We start from the raw sequence: 24,281 nt of genomic DNA, 5'->3' as shown, positions 1-24,281 counted from the left end.
TTTAATAAAAATCTCCTGCAGGAGATATAGATGTAATAAATTACATCTATATCTCCTAAATTTACAATGAGTTGCCCTGGTGTTGTACCATCTTTAGACTTGAACTTTGTTTCAGGCGCAAACTTAATTGTTTGCATACTTGGGATTAGGAGTTAAGTAACTAAGCAAGCTTATAAAATTACTTGGTTATCCTAATATACAATATCCCCAACTTAAAAAATTTATTACATATATATATATATAATGTAAAATATTCTTAGGGGTATTTGGGATGGAAGAGATTGCTGACACCTTTGTCAGCATGCTTCACACAAAATTATTTCGTATCCTTGTAGTATCTGCTTTTCGATCTGAAGTAATTTTTATTTCATTTCTTTTTTCAGAAATAATATCCTGCAGTTAAAAAATATGATAAAAGTCAGACGTCTTGAAATTTGGTTCAAATAGTTTGATATGACTTATTCAATATGATAATTTTTTTTTTAAATTAATTCGCAAAAATTGAAAATCTCTAGGAATTGGTACTTTTAATACGCATGCTTGCTAAATTATGTGATAAAAAACTATTTCCCTGTTCCTCCCTTCGCATTTTCGTGTCTCGGACATTGAATCTTGCTTAATAACTCCATTCCACTGTATAATCTTGCATAATTTAGAGATTATTTTTCTTGCTCAGGATATGACTGAAATATCAATCTTCTGTAACATTTTAATATGGAAAATCGGTATTTGCGAATACTCTGAATAAGAACGATTTGTAGTCTGCCTCACACCTTCATAAAAATGTAAATTTATGCAGACGTCATCTCGGTGTAAAGTGAATAAATATATCTTCCATTAACACACAAGATCCAAAGACACATCGCTGACGACTTGACATTTAGAAATCGAATTTAAGCTACAACAGTTCGTTTAACCTTTATGCAAGAGCATGTTAACGGTGTGTATTTTCTTGCCAAGTTATCTGTTTTCGTAACAGAGGAGACCCCCCTGACGTCTCCGTATTAGACACAAGTTAATTCGACTTGTGTCTAATACGGAGACAAGCGTCAGAGAGTTGATTCGGTATTCGAACTCACGTCTTTCCTCTTAAAGGACAAGTGTCTTTTATTAGTGCTAGTCAAAGTACTCAATATACGCACAGGAGACAGAGAATTTCTTAGTTTATTCGTGTTCAACACGAATTGTTATAGGAAGCAATAACTGAGAAACTAAATTTGTGCACTGCCCTGCTACTGGAAAACAGACGACCTCAAGTAGAAATTTTTTTGCAGCGACACACCACTGTTAGTTGGAAAATGAAGATCGTACCAAACAAAGTAAGAATATGAAAGCCCGTGAGTGTTTGAGTTATTGAAAAGTCTGTCACAGAAGGGCATGCAAGCTCACCGGTGACTACAAAGCTAGATCCGCTTACCAAAGTGCAATGGTGCGTTGATGATGGGGGGGGGGAATGGTCTGGAATCACTGGGGAAGAGACGCGCCTGTTCCATTGCTATATCGGAATAAGGAAATAAAAACACATAGCATGCAAGCATCTCTATCCCTTCCAAGATTAAATCAAGTGACGGCAACAATGTTTCTGGGAATGCGTGTGGAGCCATGTTGGATTTGGATATCACCTCCGTGGTGATGTGATAATGCAGTGTTGATTTAATTGCCAAATGCTGTTTGCCAGAAGTGGTTTGCTCTGCAATCATTGGCATGGAGCTAAAATCACACCTGCTCTCTTGAAGAACACCGAACTGGTTGACCGAGTGGACAGTTTTGCCAACTGGAGATTCAGATCCCACTCTAGGCAGGGCTGTTTGATGTTTGTGAGTGTCTTTAGGTGATACACGATTTTCTTCACCTGGTGCTAGACCATCACTGTGCTTATTGGAGCCCTAATGGCTTAAAACAATCCTACGTTTGGTCTCCAGATAAGATTTGGCTGAATTTCCAGATGATCTAACCTTAGCCCGGCAACAGTACCAATATTAATACTAATACTAATGTATTATTGGTTTACTATCTTTCGTGTGAGGAATTTACATAAAAAAATCCCCTACTAATCACCATTATGATTAGTAGGAGATTCAACTTTCGGAGATCTGGAAGAAACTGGACCAATTAAAGAGTTAGTGATAACATGAGATTACTGTTCTTTGATATGAACGCTAATATTATGCTTGTTTTGTTGCAATTTTCACTAGGAAATCTTGTGTAAAGAGGACAGACAATAAATTCAACGGTCATGAAGATGACAATCTCATGAATACATTTCAGATGAATAAAGTTGTCCAATTATATGATTGGGCATTTCTTGTCCATGGAACTATTTTGCTTAGTGAACTGAAGGCTAAGATATAAATTCAAAAACATTTCATTCATAAATCACAACACAGAGAATCATTTCACTACTGGGCCCTTAAGGAAAGAAAATTCCGATCATTTCTCTGCTAGATGAAAGATTCTGCACATATATAACCAATGAGGAAATATATAATTAATTTTTAAAATCGTGAATAAATAACAGAAAATCCCTTTGAGGCATGCTGCATTATTCATAGACAATATATTCATTATTCAGTTCATTATAGAATATTGCCATGTTTTATATCATGCAATGGGAAAGAGAAAATCGCTGGTCTTTATTTAATATAGTAACTTCTTCGCTCCAGTTTCATTTCATAATTAAAACATGGTGAGAAAAGTACAGTCAATCCTTATCCAACAACACATGTATCCATTTGAAATGAACACGTGCTGTTGGAGTAGTCCAAAAACCCAAAACCTAACACTTTCTCGGTTAGATGTATCACAGCTGCAAACAGTGATAAGATTTTATCGAAGAACTCCCTTATCATAAAAACTAGGGCGAGAGGGAGTCTCTTATCTCACGTCCCGATGGAGTGCAAACACAAATGAAATCTCAGTCTAGATAGTTCAAATTGTGTTTGTTCTTGTTCCTATTGTCTGAAGTATCGATTAATAGGGACATACGCTTATCTGGGCGAAGGTTATCGAGTGCTTCTACAATGGTTATAGTTCTGCTTACATTACAATGGAACATTCTTTGACATGGAATAATCAGCCGCTGAGAAAAAGAAATAAAGTCACTATAAAAACGTCCATATTAGTTCATTAAAAATTAGTCCAATATGTCTAGTGTATTGTGTGTTAACTAGCGTGTGTTCTCCAGTCAATTTGTCTGCGTTGATGGATGAAAAAACAGGAGTACAATAAAGGAAACCCTTCCATCTCTGCAAAGAAAGCCTGGTAATTCTTTCAATTGAGAACCCTTATGAAAGATTCCTTGAGTCTTATATAGAATTTTAACCCAGGTTTTTCCAATCAAATGGCAAATGTTGGGTTATCTAGCGAGCACGCTATGGAGACGCTTCATAAAAGTTTTTGGTAAAAGTCGCACGCTAAAGGCTACCTTTGTGTATCAATATTACCATGGAAAATGAATAACCATTTTGCTTTGTTAGTCGGTAGTGATGTCCGGTAATGAGTCGACTAGCTTTTGTGTATGGGAGATTCTTTGCTGAAAAAAAAAAAAAAAAGACAGGAAGATTAATACGAGATTAGATATGGTGAATACGATAAAATCACTGCTTGTGGCATACGACATTGACGCAGTAAAAATGTATTTTGGTCGTCACATAAAATCGAATAATAATTACAGCTTCACCTGGAAAAATTTTCCCTCAAAATTTTAAATATTCGGTATAATCTGAAGAAGGATCTAAGGGACAAACCGAGAAATTTAAAGGAGATAAACAATATCCAAGTTTGTAGCTTCAGCAAAATGAGTCGGAAACGCTTATCAAACCTTTCATCAAAAACCAACAGTAGATTAAATAAACTGATCAAAAGCATAGATTCATTCGCAGAGCAGGAAACCTGCAGATTAAAATGCTGAATTTTTTATTGTTTTTTTTTTTTTTTTGCTGAATGTGAAAATCCTTCTTTCCTGTTTTACGCTTACGTGTAGATCTACACGGACCTATCTGACAGAACAGGGGATTGTTAGTCCTTATTCCCGTAGTTTACTAAGTCCGGATACTGTGTATGTTCTTCTGGCTGGTTTGTATTTTTTTTTGTTTGTTTTTTTGTGGGATGAAAAACCCCGGGAGAAGAAACCCTGCCGCTTCTGTAGGAGACCGACTGACTCACCTTTAGATAAAAGCGCTTTGCCAAAGAGAAAATAAAATTATATAGTATTTTTAATATAATCGCATTTTCTTGACCCGAGAACAAACATTTTGTTCTTAAAAACATAAGGAAAGTTAAATTTTGGAAATTTTAAGAGGGGACGGCAGAAATTGGTACAGATTTTGTTGAGTTTCACTCATCAAAATTTCTGAATCAGATTTCGTAGTTTTATGTCTGCGGAAAAACAGGTCTTAAAATAGATAGAAACACACACACACACACACACACACACACACACACACACACACACACACACACACACACACACACATTCGGTACCTGTTTTTTTTTTTTTGGCAACGTGGACAGTGTTTCAGAAATCCAAACAATGGGCCATGTGCTTGAATCTACTGCGAGATTGGATGCTTCTAGGCGTCTTTTCGTGGTGGTGGTGGAGGATGGATGATGTTACCTGGGGTCAGATCGCCCTAATAATTAGAGGTCTGAAGTGACTATAAAAAAATTCCATGTTTGGTCTGTAGAGCAGTTTTCGGATTATCTAAATCTTAACCCATTCACGATACTAACGTGCGAAAAATCAACAATCTTTCATGAGTGGGATTCGTATAAAATATTTATGACCTTTGCACTCTCTCCACATTAAAACGAATGTATACTTAGAAATTGGTTTTACAAAAGAGAGAGAGAGGGAGAGAGAGAGATAGAGAGAGAGAGAGAGCTTCACTGGGTTTTTTTTCCCGGAAATTTTATCTTTGATACGTTACTGAACAAGCAATCAAAAAAGGTACACACACACACACACACATACACACGTGTTAAAGTTGGTCTTTTAAAAAAATGGCCATATTCTAGCAACATCTGTGTACATATCTCAGCACTACATTCCTACAGGTGTTACATCGTAAACAGCGAAGGCTACATACTCTTCAAACAGCAATTTCATGTACATGATCACGCCAGCGGTACACGCGCCAATCCATGCTAATCGTTCAAGAAGAAATAATCTTATGAAGTCTTCTAAGTTTCCTCGGCAGGCACAAATTTATTCTGATCAATAATTTAACTTCTGTGAAGTGGGATTAGTGCTTGGCACAGGAAACGGAACGTAAATTAGAAATATCAAATAAGGTGTGTCAGCTATTCATCGACGAAAATAGTGACACCTGGAACCTCAAGGGTGGTCGGTTATTTCAAGCAGTTTATACATTTACATTGGAAACGTATTTTATTTATTCTTTGAGGCCATCTTTCGAAAACATACAACAAGAAGACAGTAATTGCAAATAGATCAATAACTCACTAAATATAAATACGAATAAATAAAATTTCCCTTTAAAGCTCTCTCTCTCTCTCTATTATATATATATATTTTTTTTTTTTCCCTCACACACAACATATACATCAGCTATAACAGCTTTCTACACGGATTGAGAGTTCTGCACATAAATCCGAAACTGAATTTTAATCCAGGTCTTTTATTGTTTCAATCGAAGCACGTGAATCCTATTGAACACGCCTTAAAATCTTATCTATTCTCTCTCTTATACAACACAAGATCATCAAATGATTCTTCGCCATGTAGAGAACTAAAAATACCCCCTACTACTCTCCCGAGTACTTCAGACACGTTTATTTTGATAAAGCATTTGTTTAAATTGCTTCGTTTTTATCATCTTTTCAAAATTAAAGCTTCCTGCAGCTAAGTATGAATCGGTTGCAATATTATTATTATTATTATTATTGAGAGACCTCCAGGAAGTCATGGACTCATCGAGTGAGGTCACATACTTCACGCACCAGCTAACATACTTGTCCTTGAATTCATTCACTCTGCTTGCACTCACAACATCCACCGGCAATCCATTCCAACCACGCACCACCCTATGAAGAAATATCTAGCTCTCACTCCCTTCTTGACTGCATTTATTCTCAACTTCTAAGGATCACCTGGCGTCCTTTCCCCACCCTCCATAAAATAAAAAATTAAATCACTGAAATCCTGTATGACACTTTTAGAAGTTTGTAAGTCTCAATCATATTACCCCTCTTTCTCCTGTTTGCTAGTGTCTGAAGTCCACAAATTCTCAATCTGTCTTCATAATTCTGATATTCATTTTTAGCACTCTCTCCACTGTATCAGACTCACAACGGAAACTAGGAGACTAGACCTGCGCACAGTAGTCCAAATGAGATCTTAAAAGAGGCAAAATGACTTCCTTAACTTTACATGTCAAAGTTCGTTTCAGCATTGCAATTATCGTTTGAGTTGTATTTGCAATTTTTGCTACATGGCCCCTAAACTTCAATTTCCTATCTATTAACACTACAAGATTACTAGCCTCATTAGTTTCTTCTAGCCTAATCCCACCAATATAATACGACATTGGATATTTAACCATGCAAAAGTGAATGACTTTACATTTACTTACATTGAACTGACACCCATTTTCCCATGCCCACATTTTCAGCCTATTCAAATCATTCTGCAAGTATTGCATATCAACAGCATTCCTGATTACCCTACCGATCTTTGCATCATCGGAAAATAGCTGCATGTCGCTTGTCAAATCCTTTCCAATATCATTAATGTACAGCTTGAAAAACAGTGGACCAAGCACTGATCCTTGTGGTATGCCACTGGTTACCTGAAATTTTGCAGACTCACATCCCCAATATATCACTTTTTGATATCTGTTAGTGAGCCATCCTCTTATCCACGTTAATATTTTATAATCCAAACCCATATTCTCGAATTTATGCAACAGCCTTCCATGCTGAATTCTGTCAAAAGTCTTAGCAAAATCCAAAAGTATCATGCAGTATCCCCTCACCTTTTAGCTAAAGTTTCTAAAGCATGACCTTACTTTAGTAAACCCATCCTGTTCATTGCAAAGTAGAGATTCTCTGTCAACCCATTTCTGAATGCGAGCTCTAACCAACCTTTCCAAAAATCTTCAGTAACACTCCTGAGATACTGATTGATCGATAGTTGGATACATCAATCTTCGCACCACGTTTGTATAAAGGAATTATTTACTTTATTAATCCATTTTGTCATTTTATGGCATTCGACACTAGATCGTAATGTTCTATGATTCAAGTTTCGCTTTTGAATTCAAGATAAACCGAATTTCAACATTCCTTGCTCCTTAATCCTAGGGGGGGGGGAGCGATTCAAGTACTAATGAAGTCGGAGGTTGGCTTCAATTTAGAAGCAACTGCTTTACGGAAATTATTAATAATTAGTCTTGTTGCTGCTTGGATTTTAAAAGGACATTTGTCTTCTCAACAATTAATGTTAGTTAAGTCCCAATTTTAAATTGCTAATAACCACTTCGAAATTCTATTTCATCCACCACTCTGCAACTTCAGCATTTTGGATCGCTTCTTTAAGTATGTGTCTTATGGGATACTTATTTTTTTTCAAATCAAGTAGGAGAAACAGTCTAACAATAAAAATTATTGAAATAGGTTGAACATAGAAACTATGGCTGAGGCATTCTACAGGGTGTTCGGGATAAATTTGACATATTTATAATTAATTATATTTTTCCGTAAGTTACATGTATTAACACACACTTCTCTTCATTTAAAAGTTTGGACCCTTCTTCATTCATATACAAGATGTCAGAAAGGATGGATAGCTGGAACCCACCTGAATCATGGAAGAGAATAACTTGTATCATGATGATTCGTGCCCGCCATCAAAATAAGGATATTACGACTGCTGCCCAATGCTCCCTGAATACAGTAAAAACAATCAGGCATGAACTAGAGACTTGCAATGGTGACTACGAGGATGTAGCAAGAAGAAAGATCCCTAGCAGACGATCTGATTGCGTTCGTACAGCAGAATTCCTCGCAAATCTGCAGGAACAGGTGTTGAAGAACCCTGGCATTGGAATTCGGGCTTTGTTCGTGGAGTTGCTAACTGTAGTCAAGCCCTGGATAACAAGGGTAGCCAATGGTAGGCCGTATGTATGGCAGCAGGATTCGGCCCCTTGCCACACCTCTGGGAAAAGTCAAAAATGGTTGTCTGAAAATTTCTACGACTTCACCAGTCCAAATGTTTGGCCTCCAAACTCCCCAGACCTTAACCCCATGGATTATTTTGTATGCGGCGCAGTTGAAAAAGACACCAATCGCACTTCCAGTAATACAAAAGCCCAGTTAATGGATAAAATTAAAACAGTTTTTGCGGCCCTTCCCAGGGAGACTGTAGCATCAGCTTGTTCGAGGTTCCGAAGCAGAATTGAAGCTGTGATCGATGCTAATGGTGGTTATTTTGAGTAAATCTTGTTGATACTATTGTAATTAACTCTGCCTGTAATGTTTTTTTGTCAATTCATTAAATTTAATAGATACAAAGAAGATTTTCTTTTTCCTTACGAAACTGTCAAATTTATCCCGAACACCCTGTACTTTCTCCCTTCCTTTCTTTACAACAGCGTCCTTCATTTTTGTTCAATTAGCCGGCACAACCGAACAACCTTTGTTCAAGCAATCTTAAGCAATATAAGAAACAGCTACATATTTCCATTTTGGTTGAATGATACGACCTGTGGAGATATCGGCGAATGACGCTGGTTCCTTAAAATGTCTTAGTTTTTGTCCTATTGGGTGCAGATTGTTAAGGAAACATAACGTAAGCAATAACTATTATTCCAGATTTCGTAGACATCGGTTGAACTGCACATGTAGGTATCCTCAGAGGAAGCACCTTCTCTCAACTCTTTGAGTTAAACTGAATTTCTGAGGATACCAACTACAAATGCATCCTCTTTGTACTTTTATATCTCCAGATGACCATCACATCCATGTAATCTCCTTCCCTATCCGTTCTCGAGTGTCTCAGAACCTATAGCCTCTGAGAAAACATCGACACAGAACTTACACTATTGCAGACAGGAATAAGAGTGTTAAGCTCAATGGATGGCGCGGCAGGTGTCTACCATACTCTTGTCTTGGTGCTTCTAAAATCATCGATAGCGATGGGTTCAGCTTGTGGCGCCAAGTCCGACATTAACTAAGTCTGGCACTAAGTATATATATATTAGGGTTACCAAGTAATTTTATAAGCTTGATTTAATTCCTAATCCCAAGTATGCAAACAATTAAGTTTGCGCCTAAAACACAGTTCAAGTCTGAAGATGGTTGTACCATCTTCAGACTTGTAAAGGTGGGTAAAGATCTGATCACTATTCTTAGTATTTTCCCATAATGTAAAGCACATCTCAATAAAAGATGTGCTTTACATAATCATATAATATTATATTGCAATATCCCCAAGTTAAAAAATGAATTACATCTATATCTCCTCCAGAGATTCTTATTAAAAATAAAAACACCTTGCAGCAACTTCTATAGGTAAAGTTGATAAGGCTCTGGATTACTAAAACCTTGGTATTGGTATTTAGGGTCTAGCTACTCACTGAGGAGACCTCAAAAAAGGTTGAAACCGGTCTGGGTAGTGACCCCACCCATAATGCATTGCAATATACATCTTTTAGTGAGATGTGCTTTACATTATGGGAAAATACCAAGAATAGTGATCACAGCTTTACCCACCTTTACAGTGAGTTGCCCTGGTGTTGTGCCATCTTCAGACTTGAATTATGTTTCAGCCGCAAACTTAATTGTTTGCATACTTGGGATTAGGAGTTAAATAACCAAGCTTAAAAAATTACTTGGTAACCCTAATATACAATATCCCCAAGTTTAAAAAATGAATTATATATATATATGTTAAAGATACCAAGCTATTTTAAAGCTGGTTTTACTCCATTTCCCAAGTAAGCAAACAGACAAATAAGACAAGTTTGCGCCTGCAAGTGTTGCAAGTCTAGCTGACCTTGCACGTAGGGCAAGACCAAGGCAACTCATGGTAAAAGTAGATTAAGCTCTGATCACTAATCTTAATATTTACTCTTAATGCAAAGCACATCTCCTGGAGGAGATGTATGATGCTTTGTATTAAAGGCAAGGTATTAAACAGGTATTATTAAAGGTATTAAACACCTTATGATAACTTGTTCTGATAAAATACTTATAAGCTCTGTATTACTAAAATCTTAGTATTTGTAGCCTGGCTCCCATTGATGAGACCTCAATAAAGGTCGAAACCGGTCTGGGTAGTGGCTCCTTGCCTTTAATACAAAGCATCATACATCTCCTCAAGGAGATGGGCTTTGCATTAAGGGTAAATATTAAGATTAGTGATCAGAGCTTATTCTACTTTTACCATGAGTTGCTTTGGTCTTGCACTACGTGGAGGGTCAGCTAGACTTGCAACACTTGCAGGCACAAACTTCACTTATTTGTCTGTTTGCTTACTTGGAAAATGGAGTAAAACCAAGTTTAAAATAGCTTGGTATCTTTAACATTTATTATACCCAAGGTAAAATACTTTCTACATTTATATCTCCTCCTGAGATTTTTATTTAATAAGGTTAAAACACCTTATGGTAACTTGTTCTGGTAAAATACTTATAAGCTCTGTATTACTAAAATCTTGATATTTCTAGCCTGGCTCCCACTGATGAGACCTCGATTGGGGTCGGAAATGGTGGGGCCTGGCTTTGAGAGGCTCTGCTTGGGAATAGGTCTTTGTCTGTCTCGGAGTAGGGCCACCGCTGAGATTATGGCTTTGGCTGGTGGTGGGGTGAGCCTGCCACTGGGTAGAGCCAACGCTGAGAAGTTCTTCTCGGTGACGGGGTGAGCCTGTCACTGAGTGGAACAAAGCTGAGTTGGACGGTCTTTCGGCCACTATGGACTGGTCTAGGGATTGTCCTAATTTTTAGAGAGGTCTTTACTTAAATACACCTCAATAAAGGTCGAAACCGGTCTGGGTAGTGGCCCCTTGCCTTTAATACAAAGCATCATACATCTCCTCCAGGAGATGTGCTTTGCATTAAGGGTAAATATTAAGATTAGTGATCAGAGCTTATTCTACTTTTACCATGAGTTGCATTGGTCTTGCACTACGTGCAGGGTTAGCTAGACTTGCAACACAAGTATTTATGCAAGAGAAAAAGTCTTGCACTACGTGGAGGGTCAGCTAGACTTACAACACTTGCAGGCGCAAACTTGACTTATTTATCCGTTTGCTTACTTGGGAAATGGAGTAAAACCATGTTTAAAATAGCTTGGTATCTTTTACATTGTTAAAGGCCTGTAACAGCCTTCATCAGGTGACATTATAAAAGAAAGAAGAAAGAAAAAAACACTAAACACTGAAGATTAAAAGGTGATGCTGCAAGCACGCACTCTCCCAACAATGCAACAAACGAAAGAACAGCTTTAAATACAACTACAACTTTTTCATGCTAATTATGTATAGAGACTCTCTATGTTGTTCATAGTCTTTTAACCTTCAGTGTTTAGTGTTTTTTCTTTTTTCTTTCTTTTATAATGTCTCATTCAATTCTTCATAAAAATATGTATGTTAACCGATATGTTAACCGAGTTAATGATCATTCTTTCATATATATATATATGTAAAAGTATTTTTACCTTGGGTATAAATATGTTAAAGATACCAAGCAATTTTAAACCTGGTTTTACTCCATTTCCCAAGTAAGCAAACAGACTAAAAGTCAAGTTTGCGCCTGCAATTGATGCAAGTCTAACTGATCCCACAGGTAGTGCAGGACCAGGGCAACTCGTGGCAAAGGTGGAACAAGCTCCGATCACTAATCTTAATATTTACCCTTAATGCCAAAACACATCTCCAAGAAGGGGATGTATGATGTTTTGTATTAAAGGCAAGGGGCCACTACCCAGACCGGTTTCGACCTTTATTGAGGTCTTGTCAGTGGGAGCTAGGCTAGAAAGACCAGGTTTAAAATTGCCTGGTATCTTTAACATATTTATACCCAAGATAAAAATACTTTTACATTTATATCTCCTCCAGAGATTTTATTTAATTAATAAGGTTAAAACACCTTATGGTAACTTGTTTTGGCGAAATACTTACAAGCTCTGTATGTTACTAAATCTTGGTATTTCTAGCCTAGCTCCCACTGACGAGACCTCAATAAAGGTCGAAACCGGTCTGGGTAGTGGCCCCTTGCCTTTAATACAAAACATCATACATCCCCTTCTTGGAGATGTGTTTTGGCATTAAGGGTAAATATTAAGATTAGTGATCGGAGCTTGTCCCACCTTTGCCACGAGTTGCCCTAGTCCTGCACTACCTGTGGGATCAGTTAGACTTGCATCAATTGCAGGCGCAATATATATATATATATATATATGGGGTGCTTAAGGGTCAAAGCTGTATAACTGAGAGGAGACCTCCACATAGCCTTTAAAGGAATGCGGAGAACCGACCAGGGCTTCTGACCTAATGTCCAATCCTCACCTTCTCGTGGTGCACCCTGTTGGGTATCTACTTTGATACTGAACGAACGAGGATGGGCTGGCAATTTGGGATTTAGCCGACCAAATTGTATTCTTATTGGTTAAACCAAAATAAAAAATGATGGTACAACATGACAAAATTTCATGCCGGCTGGGGCGTCGCCCGGTTAAACAAGGCCCCCGTTGTTTTTGCCAGGGAACCAGGGCGAAAAGCGAAAAGTCAGCTACTGGAACAAATCTGAAAACAAACCCCAACTCAACATCACCAGAGTTAAAGATCGGTACTATCAACGTAAGAAGCCTGAATGGCAAAGAAATGGAGCTAGCTGAGGAATTAGATAAGTACCAGATCGACATAATAGGGGTGACTGAAACAAAAAAGACCAAAACTGGTGAGATCTTTCTGAGCAATAAATACAAAATGTTATATTCAGGCAATAACAATCAAGGAAAAGAAGGAGTAGCCATAGTATTCAACACAAAATACGAGGCTAATCTTCTTGAATGGCAGTCAGTCTCAAGTAGAGTAATGTGGGCAAATATGAGAATGGGGAACTGGACAATGAGACTTATTTGTGCCTATGGTCCCACAGAAGGTTCTACTAAGGTAGAAGTGGAGGAATTTTTTGACGCTTTAGAAAAAGCAACTGACACAATGAAAAAGGAAAAGTTGGTCCTTGTTGGGGATCTAAATTGTAGAGTAGGAAATGATTGCGAGACATACAAAAATATTTTGGGAAAATTTGGAGAAAAGAGCAAAGCTAATAATAATGGCAAATATCTGTTGGATTTCTGCTCAGGACATGGACTGGTTATTACTAACACCATGTTCCAACATAAAAATGTGCACAAATTCACATGGAGAGAAGAGGCTAGGAATAAGAAAAGTCTCATTGACTATGTTATTGTTGATAGTGATGTTTTCTCCCTGGTGCAGGACACCAGAGTGTACAGAGGATTTGAAATTGGAAGTGATCACTATTTAGTCTTGAGCAGGATAAAATTGAATTTTATATTGAAAAGAATAACATGTAAGAAAGTTTTAAAGCGAATAAAAGTTGAGCAGCTCTCAGATGTAAACTGTAGACTAAAATACAGAAATATTATTGAAAAGAAAATGAGAGTTTGAGAACAGGAATCAAACCTTGAAGATTCAGTGGCAAACTCTGAAGGAAACATTGATTGATTCTGCCAGAGAGGCATGTGGTGAGGTTGTGTGCAAAGATAAAAAAATCAGAACTCCCTGGTGGACACAGGAAGTTAAAGAGGCAGTGAAGGAAAAGAAGAAAGCATATCAAAAGTTCCTGGCAAATAAGTCAGCTTTTACTCTTACAGAATACAGAGACAAATGTAAGAAAGCTAAACAGTGTGTAAAACTAGCTAAACAAAAGTCATGGGAGGACTTTGGCAAGAATATAGAAAATAAATATCAAGAAGGTGGCAAAATATTCTGGAGGTTGTTGAAGAAGCTTAGGAATGGAGGAAAGAGTGCTGTAAAAGGAATTAGAGATGATAAAGGTGACATGAAAACAGGAGAAAAAGATATCCTTGAAGTATGGAGTAATTACTTTGAAAAACTGCTAAATGAAACAAGCAGTGATGACAGCACAGTGATAAAAAACACTGACCAGGCATGCAGTCAGGAATACATATCTATACTTGAAGTAGAAAAAGCCATCAAAGGCTTGAAATGTGGAAAGGCAGCAGGAGTAGATGATATTCGACCAGAAATGCTGAAGTATGGTGGTATAAGAGTCTTACAGTGGTTGCACTGCATAGTTCAGAAAGCCTGGACAGAGGGACGAATTCCCGATGATTGGAGTAGAGCTCTCATAGTACCCATATATAAAAAGGGAAATAAAACTGAATGTGAGAATTACAGAGGTATTTCCCTACTGAGTGTTCCTGGCAAGATCTATGCAAGTATACTTGAGAAACGGTTGAGAAGAATTGTGGAAGAAAAGCTTGGTGAAGAACAAGCTGGATTCAGACCAAATAGAGGCTGTCAGGATCAGATCTTCACTTTACGACAAATAGTCGAGAAAGCATGGGAATATAACAAAGATCTGTATTTAAGTTTTGTCGATTTGGAAAAGGCATATGACAAGGTGCCAAGAGAGAATCTATTCAATACGCTGCAGTTATATGGTGTCAATGGGGCATTATATCAAGCAATACTTGATATAATGAAGGAAGTACAGGAAGAAATCTTGAAGGAAGTACAGGAAGATGGTTTAATGTTAAATCTGGTGTGAGACAAGGATGTACATTATCCCCTCTGTTATTCATTATCTATATGGATCACATTATGAAGGAATGTGGTATTAAACCTGATATCAAAATTGGAGATGTTAATGTCAGCTCTTTGCTTTATGCGGATGATGTTATACTTCTAAATAAATCCGCTACAAGTCTGCAAGATTCTCTGACTAAATTGAATAGCTGTTGTAATAGATATGGTATGAAGGTCAGCAATAAAAAGACAAAGACAATGAAAATAGGCAGAATCATTGAAAATGTCAACTGTGTTGTGAATGGAGAACCTGTGGAACAAGTAAAACATTTCAGCTACTTAGGCACAATTTTTACTGAAGATGGTAAACTAAATATAGAAATAGACAACAGAATCAGCAAAGCTGGTATCGTGGGAAGTCAATTGAATAAATTCATATGGAATAAGAAAGAAATTAGTCGGAACACTAAATTAGCTGTATACAAGACTGTGTTCAAACCAATTTTAACTTATGGATCTGAGAGCTGGGTCAGAAGTAAAACACTTGACCAAAGACTAGAGACCGCAGATATGAGAGTCCTGAGAAAGATTAGAGGCGTGAACAGATGGCATCAATGGCAATATCATATTAAAAATGAGGATATTAGGAAAGAACTTGACATTGTCAGCATCCAGGAATGCGTTAGCAGAGCTAATCTCAGATGGTATGGTCACTTAAATAGAATGGGAGAGGAAAGATTAGCAAAACAAGTGTTCTCTGCCAGGTTGGCAGGAAAACGACCCAGAGGAAGACCAAGATATAGGTGGATTGATACGGTACAAAGTGCCTTAGACGATAGAAATATAAGATCTGATAATGTTGGCGTCTTGACAAGTAACAGACTGATTTGGAGGAAAATTGTAGATAGGAAGTTAGTAATGATGTAATTTTTTCATGTAGTACTGTCATATCCTGTACACCCCTTGAGGGTACATGGCAGGAATTTGATGATGATGATGATGATGATGATGATATATATATATATATATATATATATATATATATATATATATATATATATATATATATATATATATATCTTGCTTATATATATATATATATATATATATATATATATATATATATATATATATATATATATATATATATATATATATATATATATATATATCTTGCTTATATATATATATATATATATATATAAGCAAGTATTTTCCTAAGTACTTTTCCTGATACTTAGGAAAATACTAATATTTTCCTAAGTATCAGGAAAAGTACTTAGGAAAATACTTTTCCTGACAGAAAGATATCGTGGTTGAGAAATGATTAATGTGAGAATTTTTTCCCCCCAATTGTGCATAAATTTTAAGAACGCACGCTAGATTACATCAGAAGATGCAATTCAAGCATCGAATATAAATACAAAGAAAATACTGCATCAAATTTCTAGGTTTATAGCTATTCAGTGACCTAAACAGATATCTCTGATATGTTTGACGAAGCTTGTTATTCAAACTTGTTTCAAAGATACAATTGGTGCAGAAAAAAACTTTGGGTTATGGAGAGATGATTAATCATTTTGTAAGTTGAAGTTGTATTCCTCAGGTGAGGGATAAATCAGCAACGGGCATATCGCTCTACGAGTTGTCATTCAGCATTTTAACATTGAACAGCTTTTAGCTTGCATATCCTTTCAGATGGTATGTTACCATCAGAATGGCAGAAAACGTCGATTGGAAAGCAAGCAGGTTTCTACCAATTACACTAGTGGCCAAAATTGTGGAAACCTTTTGGAAAAAGTGTATTTTTGAAGTTTGATGACTCATAACATCCACTTTTTTGGGGGTAATACCATAAAATTATATATCAATAGAAATATAATTTAATCAAGAATGTAATGCAACAAAGTTTGTTCAATTATCTGTATTCTATGAAAAGTTATAACCAAATAACCAGAAAAAAGAAGTACAACTTGCTTAGGTTGATATAATGTAGCTTTCCTTCATTTGAATGTAGTCAATGAGCATGAGTGTTTAGAGAGTCAATCAGGTGTCATCTTGTTTTGGCAATGAGCCAATAAGGCCACAGTAGGATTCAACTATTGATGTCATGTATTGGAGCTGAGAGGAGGACATTTGTCATTGTGTTATGTGATTGCTATCAAGTTGGTTTTTTTTTTTTGTGTTCTTTCATTTAGTGAGTTTGTAAAACGTAATAAAATTAAAGAAATGGCGCAAAGAGTTGACTGGTCACTCAAAAAGATGTAAAATAGTACTATTATGTGAACAAGGCTACAGTTGTGAAGAAATTAGAAGAAAACTTGGTGGTAACTTAACCAAAGGTGGCATTTCTAAATTTTTGAAGATGTATAAGGTAGTCACTACAAAACCAGACTGGTAAAGGCAGGAAAAGGTGCAGAACAGCAAGTTATGATAGAAGAATTGAGAGACTGTGCCTACGTGACAGAAGAAAAAAGAAAAAAGTTCCATGTTTGTCTATGTTTCTGAAGTAGGGTTTCCGACCCTGGTAAAAAAAATGAATAAAAAATACAAAAGAAATAATAAAAATTAATGAGAAATAAAAAAAAAATAACTATGCTATACTAATGTACATTAGTATAGTATACCGATGTACTATAGATATATAACCTTTCGTGAGTGAACGTCATAACTAAAGAAAAAATAAAATACACCACGAGACTCTTTGGCAGACAGAGAAAGGGGTGAATCCTTTAAGAGAATTGCATCTTTATTATGTTTATAGTCAGGGTTACTCGCCTATTTATTATGACGAAAGAAAATAAACTATGCGCCAATACTGCCGAAACCACAACAGAAATACGTCATACGGCAGAGGCCATTAACCAGTCTACGATGAGTCGCCAACACTAGTGAAACAATCAATGTTGATCTTCATTTCGGTTACTCGATGCGATGCATATCATGACCTTATTAAAACAAAAAAATAACAACTAATATTTACTGTTTTCAAGAAGCTAAGACATACTCGTAATGACCCCGTTGAAAGGCAGAAAAAGATAATGATAAGAAATGACCAAAAATAACCTCTTTAGTTTATACTGAATGCCACGATGAGTCAAAAAAATAACTAAATAAAGCAACAAACTCTTGGATGATGATTTTTCAGAAATAAAAAAGAGCATTTGGGTAGCGAAATGTACCAACGTTAGAAGAAATTAAAATATAAAGTTTACATTCATAGCTAAAAAAACAAATTAATGTCAATATTATCTAGTCGTTTCTAAACTCAGTGTGACTTCATGATACGACGGACGTTATAGACAAGATTTTTCGACACTGATTAATTATTAATATTATTCTGTGGTGTCGCATGATCAAAACAGGAAACATAGTAAGTATCGTATTTCATCTTCATTCCAAGCGGAAAAAGGAGAATACAAACTACCTGACTAAGCAATGCATTATTTAATCAGGTATAAAAATAAATAAAATGAAAATGAAACTAATAAAAAATAAAAAAGATGAGATAATTTTAAACCTTTCCGAACTAGCGGTTTGTATTAAGCAAATGAACATACGCAATTATCAAACATAATGCGCTTCTACAGTCTTAGTTTCTTCGACGATAATTCAGAATAACCCAGCTCTTTCCATAACTCTAGCAAAAAAAATAAAATAAAATAAATAAAACTGTTCACATCTTTGTTCAACACTGGAATATGATAAAATATTATTATTATTATTATTATTATTACTACTACTACTACTACTACTACTGATAACTGATCTTTTGGGAACAAAGAGAAAATCACGACCTTATAAACATTGCAATGTCAGAAAACAAAATACTGACAGCAAAACATTTATGTCACTATGCAGCCTTGCTAAAACATTATTTCGATGCCAACTACAGGACAGCTAGAAATACATACCGTATAACAAGATCTCAGACTACTAATTATATCACATATAAATACAATAATCACTACGGAAAGGCCACGCGAAACTTCTACATCCCAGACATGATAAACAAATTACCTTTTGAATACAGAAACCTTACAAACTACAATAGCCTGAAAAGAGCTCTAAGGACATACTACGAACAAGAAACACGCACCCAAAATACCATACAAACTTAATGAAACACGATATATTCGCTCAGGCTTCCTGTTCAGCGACGCATCAATACATTCCGAGTTATTGTGTGTGTGTGTGTGTGTGTGTGTGTGTGTGTGTGTGTGTGTGTGTGCGCGCGCGCGCGCGCGAATTTCTCAATCATAGATTTCGTAGCTTCCCAAAGCTACGAAATCTATGATCTATGTGTGTGTGTGCGCGCGCGAATTTCTCAATCATTGATTTCGTAGCTTCCCAACACAGCAAAAAAAAAAAAAAAAAAAAAAATACATAATAACCAACTGCTGTCATCCTCAGATAAGCTTACATATAAGCTTCGAGGATGAAAGCAAAAAAAAATTAGTTCTCATCCAAGATGTATCATATGTAACCAAATGCATGTAATGTACGTATCACATGAAAACTAATGTATGTAATGTATGTATTATATGTAAACCAATGTACGTAATGTAAATATCACACGTAAACAAATGTAAGTAATGTATCATATGTAAACAAATGTATGTAATGTATATAATAATTGTAACAAAAGTATGTAATGTATATAATAACTGTAACAAATGTATGCAATGTAAAAAAAAAAAATTCTTTTAAAAGTAAATCATGAGTTTACACCGTATGTTTGTGAGAATAAGGAAACACAATATTTAGATTGCATATGTGTAAATACTGTTGTATAATTACACCTTTTCAAACTTGAAAAAAAAAAAAATAGTAAACTACAACATGTAATATAAGACTACTTATGTAACTTTGAACAATATAATTGTAAATTATTATTATGATTGTTATTTAAAAAAAAATCTTTATGGAATAAGATTTATCGCGAAAAACCCACACTAACCGATATTCACACAGCACCTATCATATCTTCACTTAAACTCGTTCATTGTCAAGGCACTCGCAGATCTCCGCCAAATCCATTCCAATCACTCATCACTCTCCAAGCAAAAAAATCTAATCTGCACACCCTTGTGAACCGCACTCTTACACAACTTCCAAGGGTGGGCATAGCTCTCTCTCTCTCTCTCTCTCTCTCTCTCTCTCTCTCTCTATATATATATATATATATATATATATATATATATATATATATATACTCGTGAAAAATATCCTTTGTGCCAATCTTATAGACCTCCTTTAGCAACTTAAAACCACATCTCCTCTTTTCACCTGTCAAAAAGACCTCGCAACCACACACTTTGAGTCTAGCATCATAGAGGAAGTCTGCAGACTTGTCACCAATGTGGTCACTCGTTTCTAAATCCATCTCCTGGTACACAAGAAATCTGGGTGACCAAATCTGAGCACAGCAGTGAAGATGCAGCCGAACCATAGCCTGATAAAGAGGTATAATAACCTCCATGTCTTGACGTGTCAGTATGTTCTTCGACATCCAAACGATGTTATGAGCTAATCTGCCAACTTTTGCGATATGCCCTGTGGACTTCAACTCTCTATCCACCATAGCATCCAGACTTTAACTTCGTCAATTTCCTACAATCCGATACCATCGGTGTAATATACAGCACTCAATCTTTATTTCGAAGTGCATAACCTTACATTTTGCAACATTACATTGACGTCCATTATCCTTCGCCCACACTGTCAACCTATTCAAATCATATTGCAAATGGTCTACCTCATCTTCATCAACTATTGCCCTCCTCGGTTAACATTATTAGAAAATAACTTATATCCACCTTAAATCATTTTTTGTATCATTTATATCAAAAGTGTCCAGAAGTGCCGGCCGAACAGAACCTTGTAGCGCTCCACTAATTACTCGAATTCTCCTAGTCTCCACTCCATCATATACCATCCTCTGACGTCTGTCAGTCACCCATTCACTATCTACATCACCAGCTTCATGTCCATCCCCATATGTTCCAACTTATGCAATAGATTTCGATGAAGTATGCTGTCAAATGCCTTTGCAAAGTCTAGCAATACCAGGATGTAGTCATTTCCTTGATCCAGTTCCCCGCTGTCGCATATAAAATGTGAGCAAATTACTAAGACAGGATCTAACTTTTACAAAGCCATGCTACTGAAGCATTTTATTCCTATCCTGAATTCTATCCATAACCAACTTCTCCCATACCTTCACCACCATGCCTGAGATAATCGGTCTGTAATTGGCTCTACCTTTATGTAATGAAACTATCTTACCCTCTTTCACTTTTTTTTTGAAACCTTACCAGTGCGGAGACTTAGATTAAACGATTTTGTCAGAGCCTGCACGTTCTCGTAGCTGACTTATCGTCCACTCTCATTGCTGGATTCACATTGATATTTTTCATTATGTTAAGGACCTCCAGTTCATTTACCTCGGTTCTCGCACCAGTATGACACAGAGCATATACATTTATTTGTATATGCATACCATTATAAAGATTTCTGAATTTTTATTTAGTGTATGATGATACAACGGCCGTGAGGCCCCCTTTTACGGGGAAGTAGGCATCATTTCAATCCCTCCTCCCAATTTTTATCCGGGCTACGGACCGGCATACAGCCTGATGAATCAGGCCTATAGCTGGATCTTAAGTATTCCTGATTGTAATTTGTGTGTGTTCAAGGGACCGGTCACTAAAGGCACTAAAATTCCACACGTCTCTTTATAATTATGTTCATTATTTGCTGTTCTATTTTTCACCTTGGAAGTTATTTTTGCCTTTATTACTACCCTAATCCTTTAAGTCAGAGGACATAAAACTTCGTGGTCGCGGATTAATACAACAGGCTTAATTAATATATCATCTTAATTTTTTTTTTTTTAAATTCATATGGAGTTTCCCCCTTTTCTCCCCTGTCCCTATTGGGGGCGAACTGAGCCCCCCTCATGGGGGAGGTTAAGTATTTATGGCTGTAGATCCGTGTGTTCACGGGGCCGGTTTGCCTGCTTGCGGGATGAAAAACCCCAGATAAACCGGGGGGAAAAACCCTGCTGTCCACACCCAAGACCGGCTAACTTTGCTATTTCCCGATCAAACCAATGCACTCACGAATCAAATGTATTCCGTGAATTGATATATATACAACTCATCGACTTTATTATTATTTAAAAAAAAAATAAACAACGTTTCGTTTGGTTGAAACGATCCTACAAATTCTCTTCATGTTCACTAAATAAATATTACCACTAAATGCATTTGAATCATCATATGATCTTACGATGTCTTTTCAACTATGGCGTTTCATAATTCAGATCTAATTTATAAATACGAATTCATATTTTCGATCCCAAGTGGAACAAATGTTCAACTACGAAGTCTAAATCTTCTTTCGGTTTGTGTTTAATTGGTTTGATAACCCAACAATCACTGTTATAAAAGTCTAACGACTTACCTTCGATAGTTCTCCGCTGAATGGCAGAGTTGGACTTTCAGGAAGGCCAAGAAACGGACTCGAAAGCTCCATTAAAAAAACTGCAGCGAAAGTTGCCATAACTAAAGCCTACGTCTACTCCGGCATGACGGCTATAGCATCCATTTGGCGCACAAGAAGTTTATCGCCGACCGCTGGGCAAGCAAGGGGGCGTGGCTGCGTTGCGAGACGACGTTGTATACATGATAGCTGTTAAATGTGCGGAGTGTATGACTTACAGGTTCCCATGCCGATCACCTGTCAACTACGAACGTCTGTACACAGTTCGAACGTTGTGGGGTTTCAACCTAATTTTCTTTTCCCGTTAACGGATCGCTTTTTACGTGCAATAGGTAGAGGTGGGATCCGTTTGCAAGCACATCACTCTACTGACGATATTCCCCGTTCGCCTCTTTACATGACCCGGCCTTACATAGACACATAATCACCGAACTCGATACAGAACTGAAGTAATCGGGCCACTGATCTGTACTTCTCACCCCCCCCTCCCCTACCCAATTCTGTCATTGCGCGCAATCAGCAAGAGCAAAATATTCAAAGTCGCTTATCAGTAATTTACCCACCCCCTGACCTGCGGTCCAATAGGTGATAAAGTTCCGGCCATGTGCCAATCTATAGATGATAAGAGATGGTATGAAATGTTTACAAAAAAAAAAAAAAAAAAAAAGAAGAAGTTGGAATGCTACTCTCTTTCTTGAAGTGATTCTGCTACTGACCAAAGCAAATACAAACAAACATGCCCTGAAATTATAACAGAAGTAAATAGATGCACGACAGGAAGCAGAATCAGATAACGAAGGCATATCAAGTATTTGCTATTGAAATAGATGAACAGAAAAAACAGTTTTATTATTATCATTCTCATCACGTATACAAGATATTTATACTGTATTATACAATTCAAGTTGTAGATTTCAATGTACAATATTATACAATACAATTCAAAACGAAAAGAAAAGACTACATATGTAAGAAAGGGGGAAAATAAAAAAATAATAAAACAATATATACAAGAAAGACGATAGGCAATGACAAGGCGAAAAGATATGACTAGAAAAAAAAAAAAAAAAACGTATAAATACTTGAACAAGAAAGCTAACGTTTTTAATGTCTTCCTACTGAGCGATGAATGTTTATTCTTCATGTTCAAATCCCAACGGTTAACTATGATCATCTGTTTTGAATATCGTGCCTTCAGTATATTTTTTAATGCTAGGAATACACTCCCCTGATGCGTAAGATTTTTTTTTTTTTTGGTCACTCATTTTTTTCTTCTTTTAAGACTTCAGATATTTTATAATCGATCGATTTAGTGGAATGCGCAAACGTGTAATTATACTCAATGGAAGGTTGAATTTCTTTCATTCCATCTTGTACTTTTACCACTTCAGTCTGACAGCTTGAATAATGTCTGTTAAAAAGCAGCACCTCATCTTTGTATAACACACACACAAATTATAATCACGACATATCTATAACACTAAAATAATTCGCTTACCGTTCCTTACTTTTACAAATCTTGCAGTTTCCGTCTAACATGACCTTGGGAAAGTGTCTTGTTCCGATATCGTTGAAGTGGATAGCAAGCGGAAGTTTCAGAGCCTAGCTGCCGATGACTACCTTAGCTCACTGAATATTATCTGATGTAATTAGCTTTGCTCACTTCCATGATAAGATGTTTTTATTCTGTTTGTTTGTTTAGCACGATAGTCATCCGATATTTAGATATTAAATATCCGAATGCAATGATTTTGATATTTATTACTATTATTCTTATCTATAAGCTTTGTTTGAGAGTTATTATTAATAAAAGCACTCAATAACATTATCATGTAATATTGGAATGATCCAGTATAGCGCTGTTTCGTTTAGCGCTTGTTCTAAGAATGTATCCTCAATATATACAGGGTGTTCGGGATAAATTTGACAGTTTCGTAAGGAAAAAGAAAATCTTCTTTGTATCTATTAAATTTAATGAATTGACAAAAAAACATTACAGGCAGAGTTAATTACAATA

General features: G+C 36.3%; 1 protein-coding gene across 1 annotated transcript in view; it reads right to left on the bottom strand.

Annotated features, from left to right (window-relative positions):
* The window catches only part of LOC150100642 (transcription factor EC-like), a 53,325-nt gene extending 30,580 nt beyond the window's left edge, over nt 1–22,745 (bottom strand). Inside the window, exon 1 of the mRNA XM_090401371.1 lies at nt 22,226–22,745. Coding sequence (XP_090257497.1) covers nt 22,226–22,324 — 99 coding nt within the window. The 5' untranslated portion in view covers nt 22,325–22,745. The remainder of the gene's footprint in view (nt 1–22,225) is intronic.
* Nucleotides 22,746–24,281: the final 1,536 nt, after the last annotated feature.

This window comes from Typopeltis vanoorti, chromosome 12, assembly GCF_054136105.1.
Source record: "Typopeltis vanoorti isolate ZY-2024b chromosome 12, IOZ_Tvanoo_1.0, whole genome shotgun sequence".
Lineage (NCBI taxonomy): Eukaryota > Metazoa > Arthropoda > Arachnida > Uropygi > Thelyphonidae > Typopeltis > Typopeltis vanoorti.
Note: the sequence above shows the minus strand (reverse complement) of the source record. Positions and strands in the feature narration are given on the sequence as shown.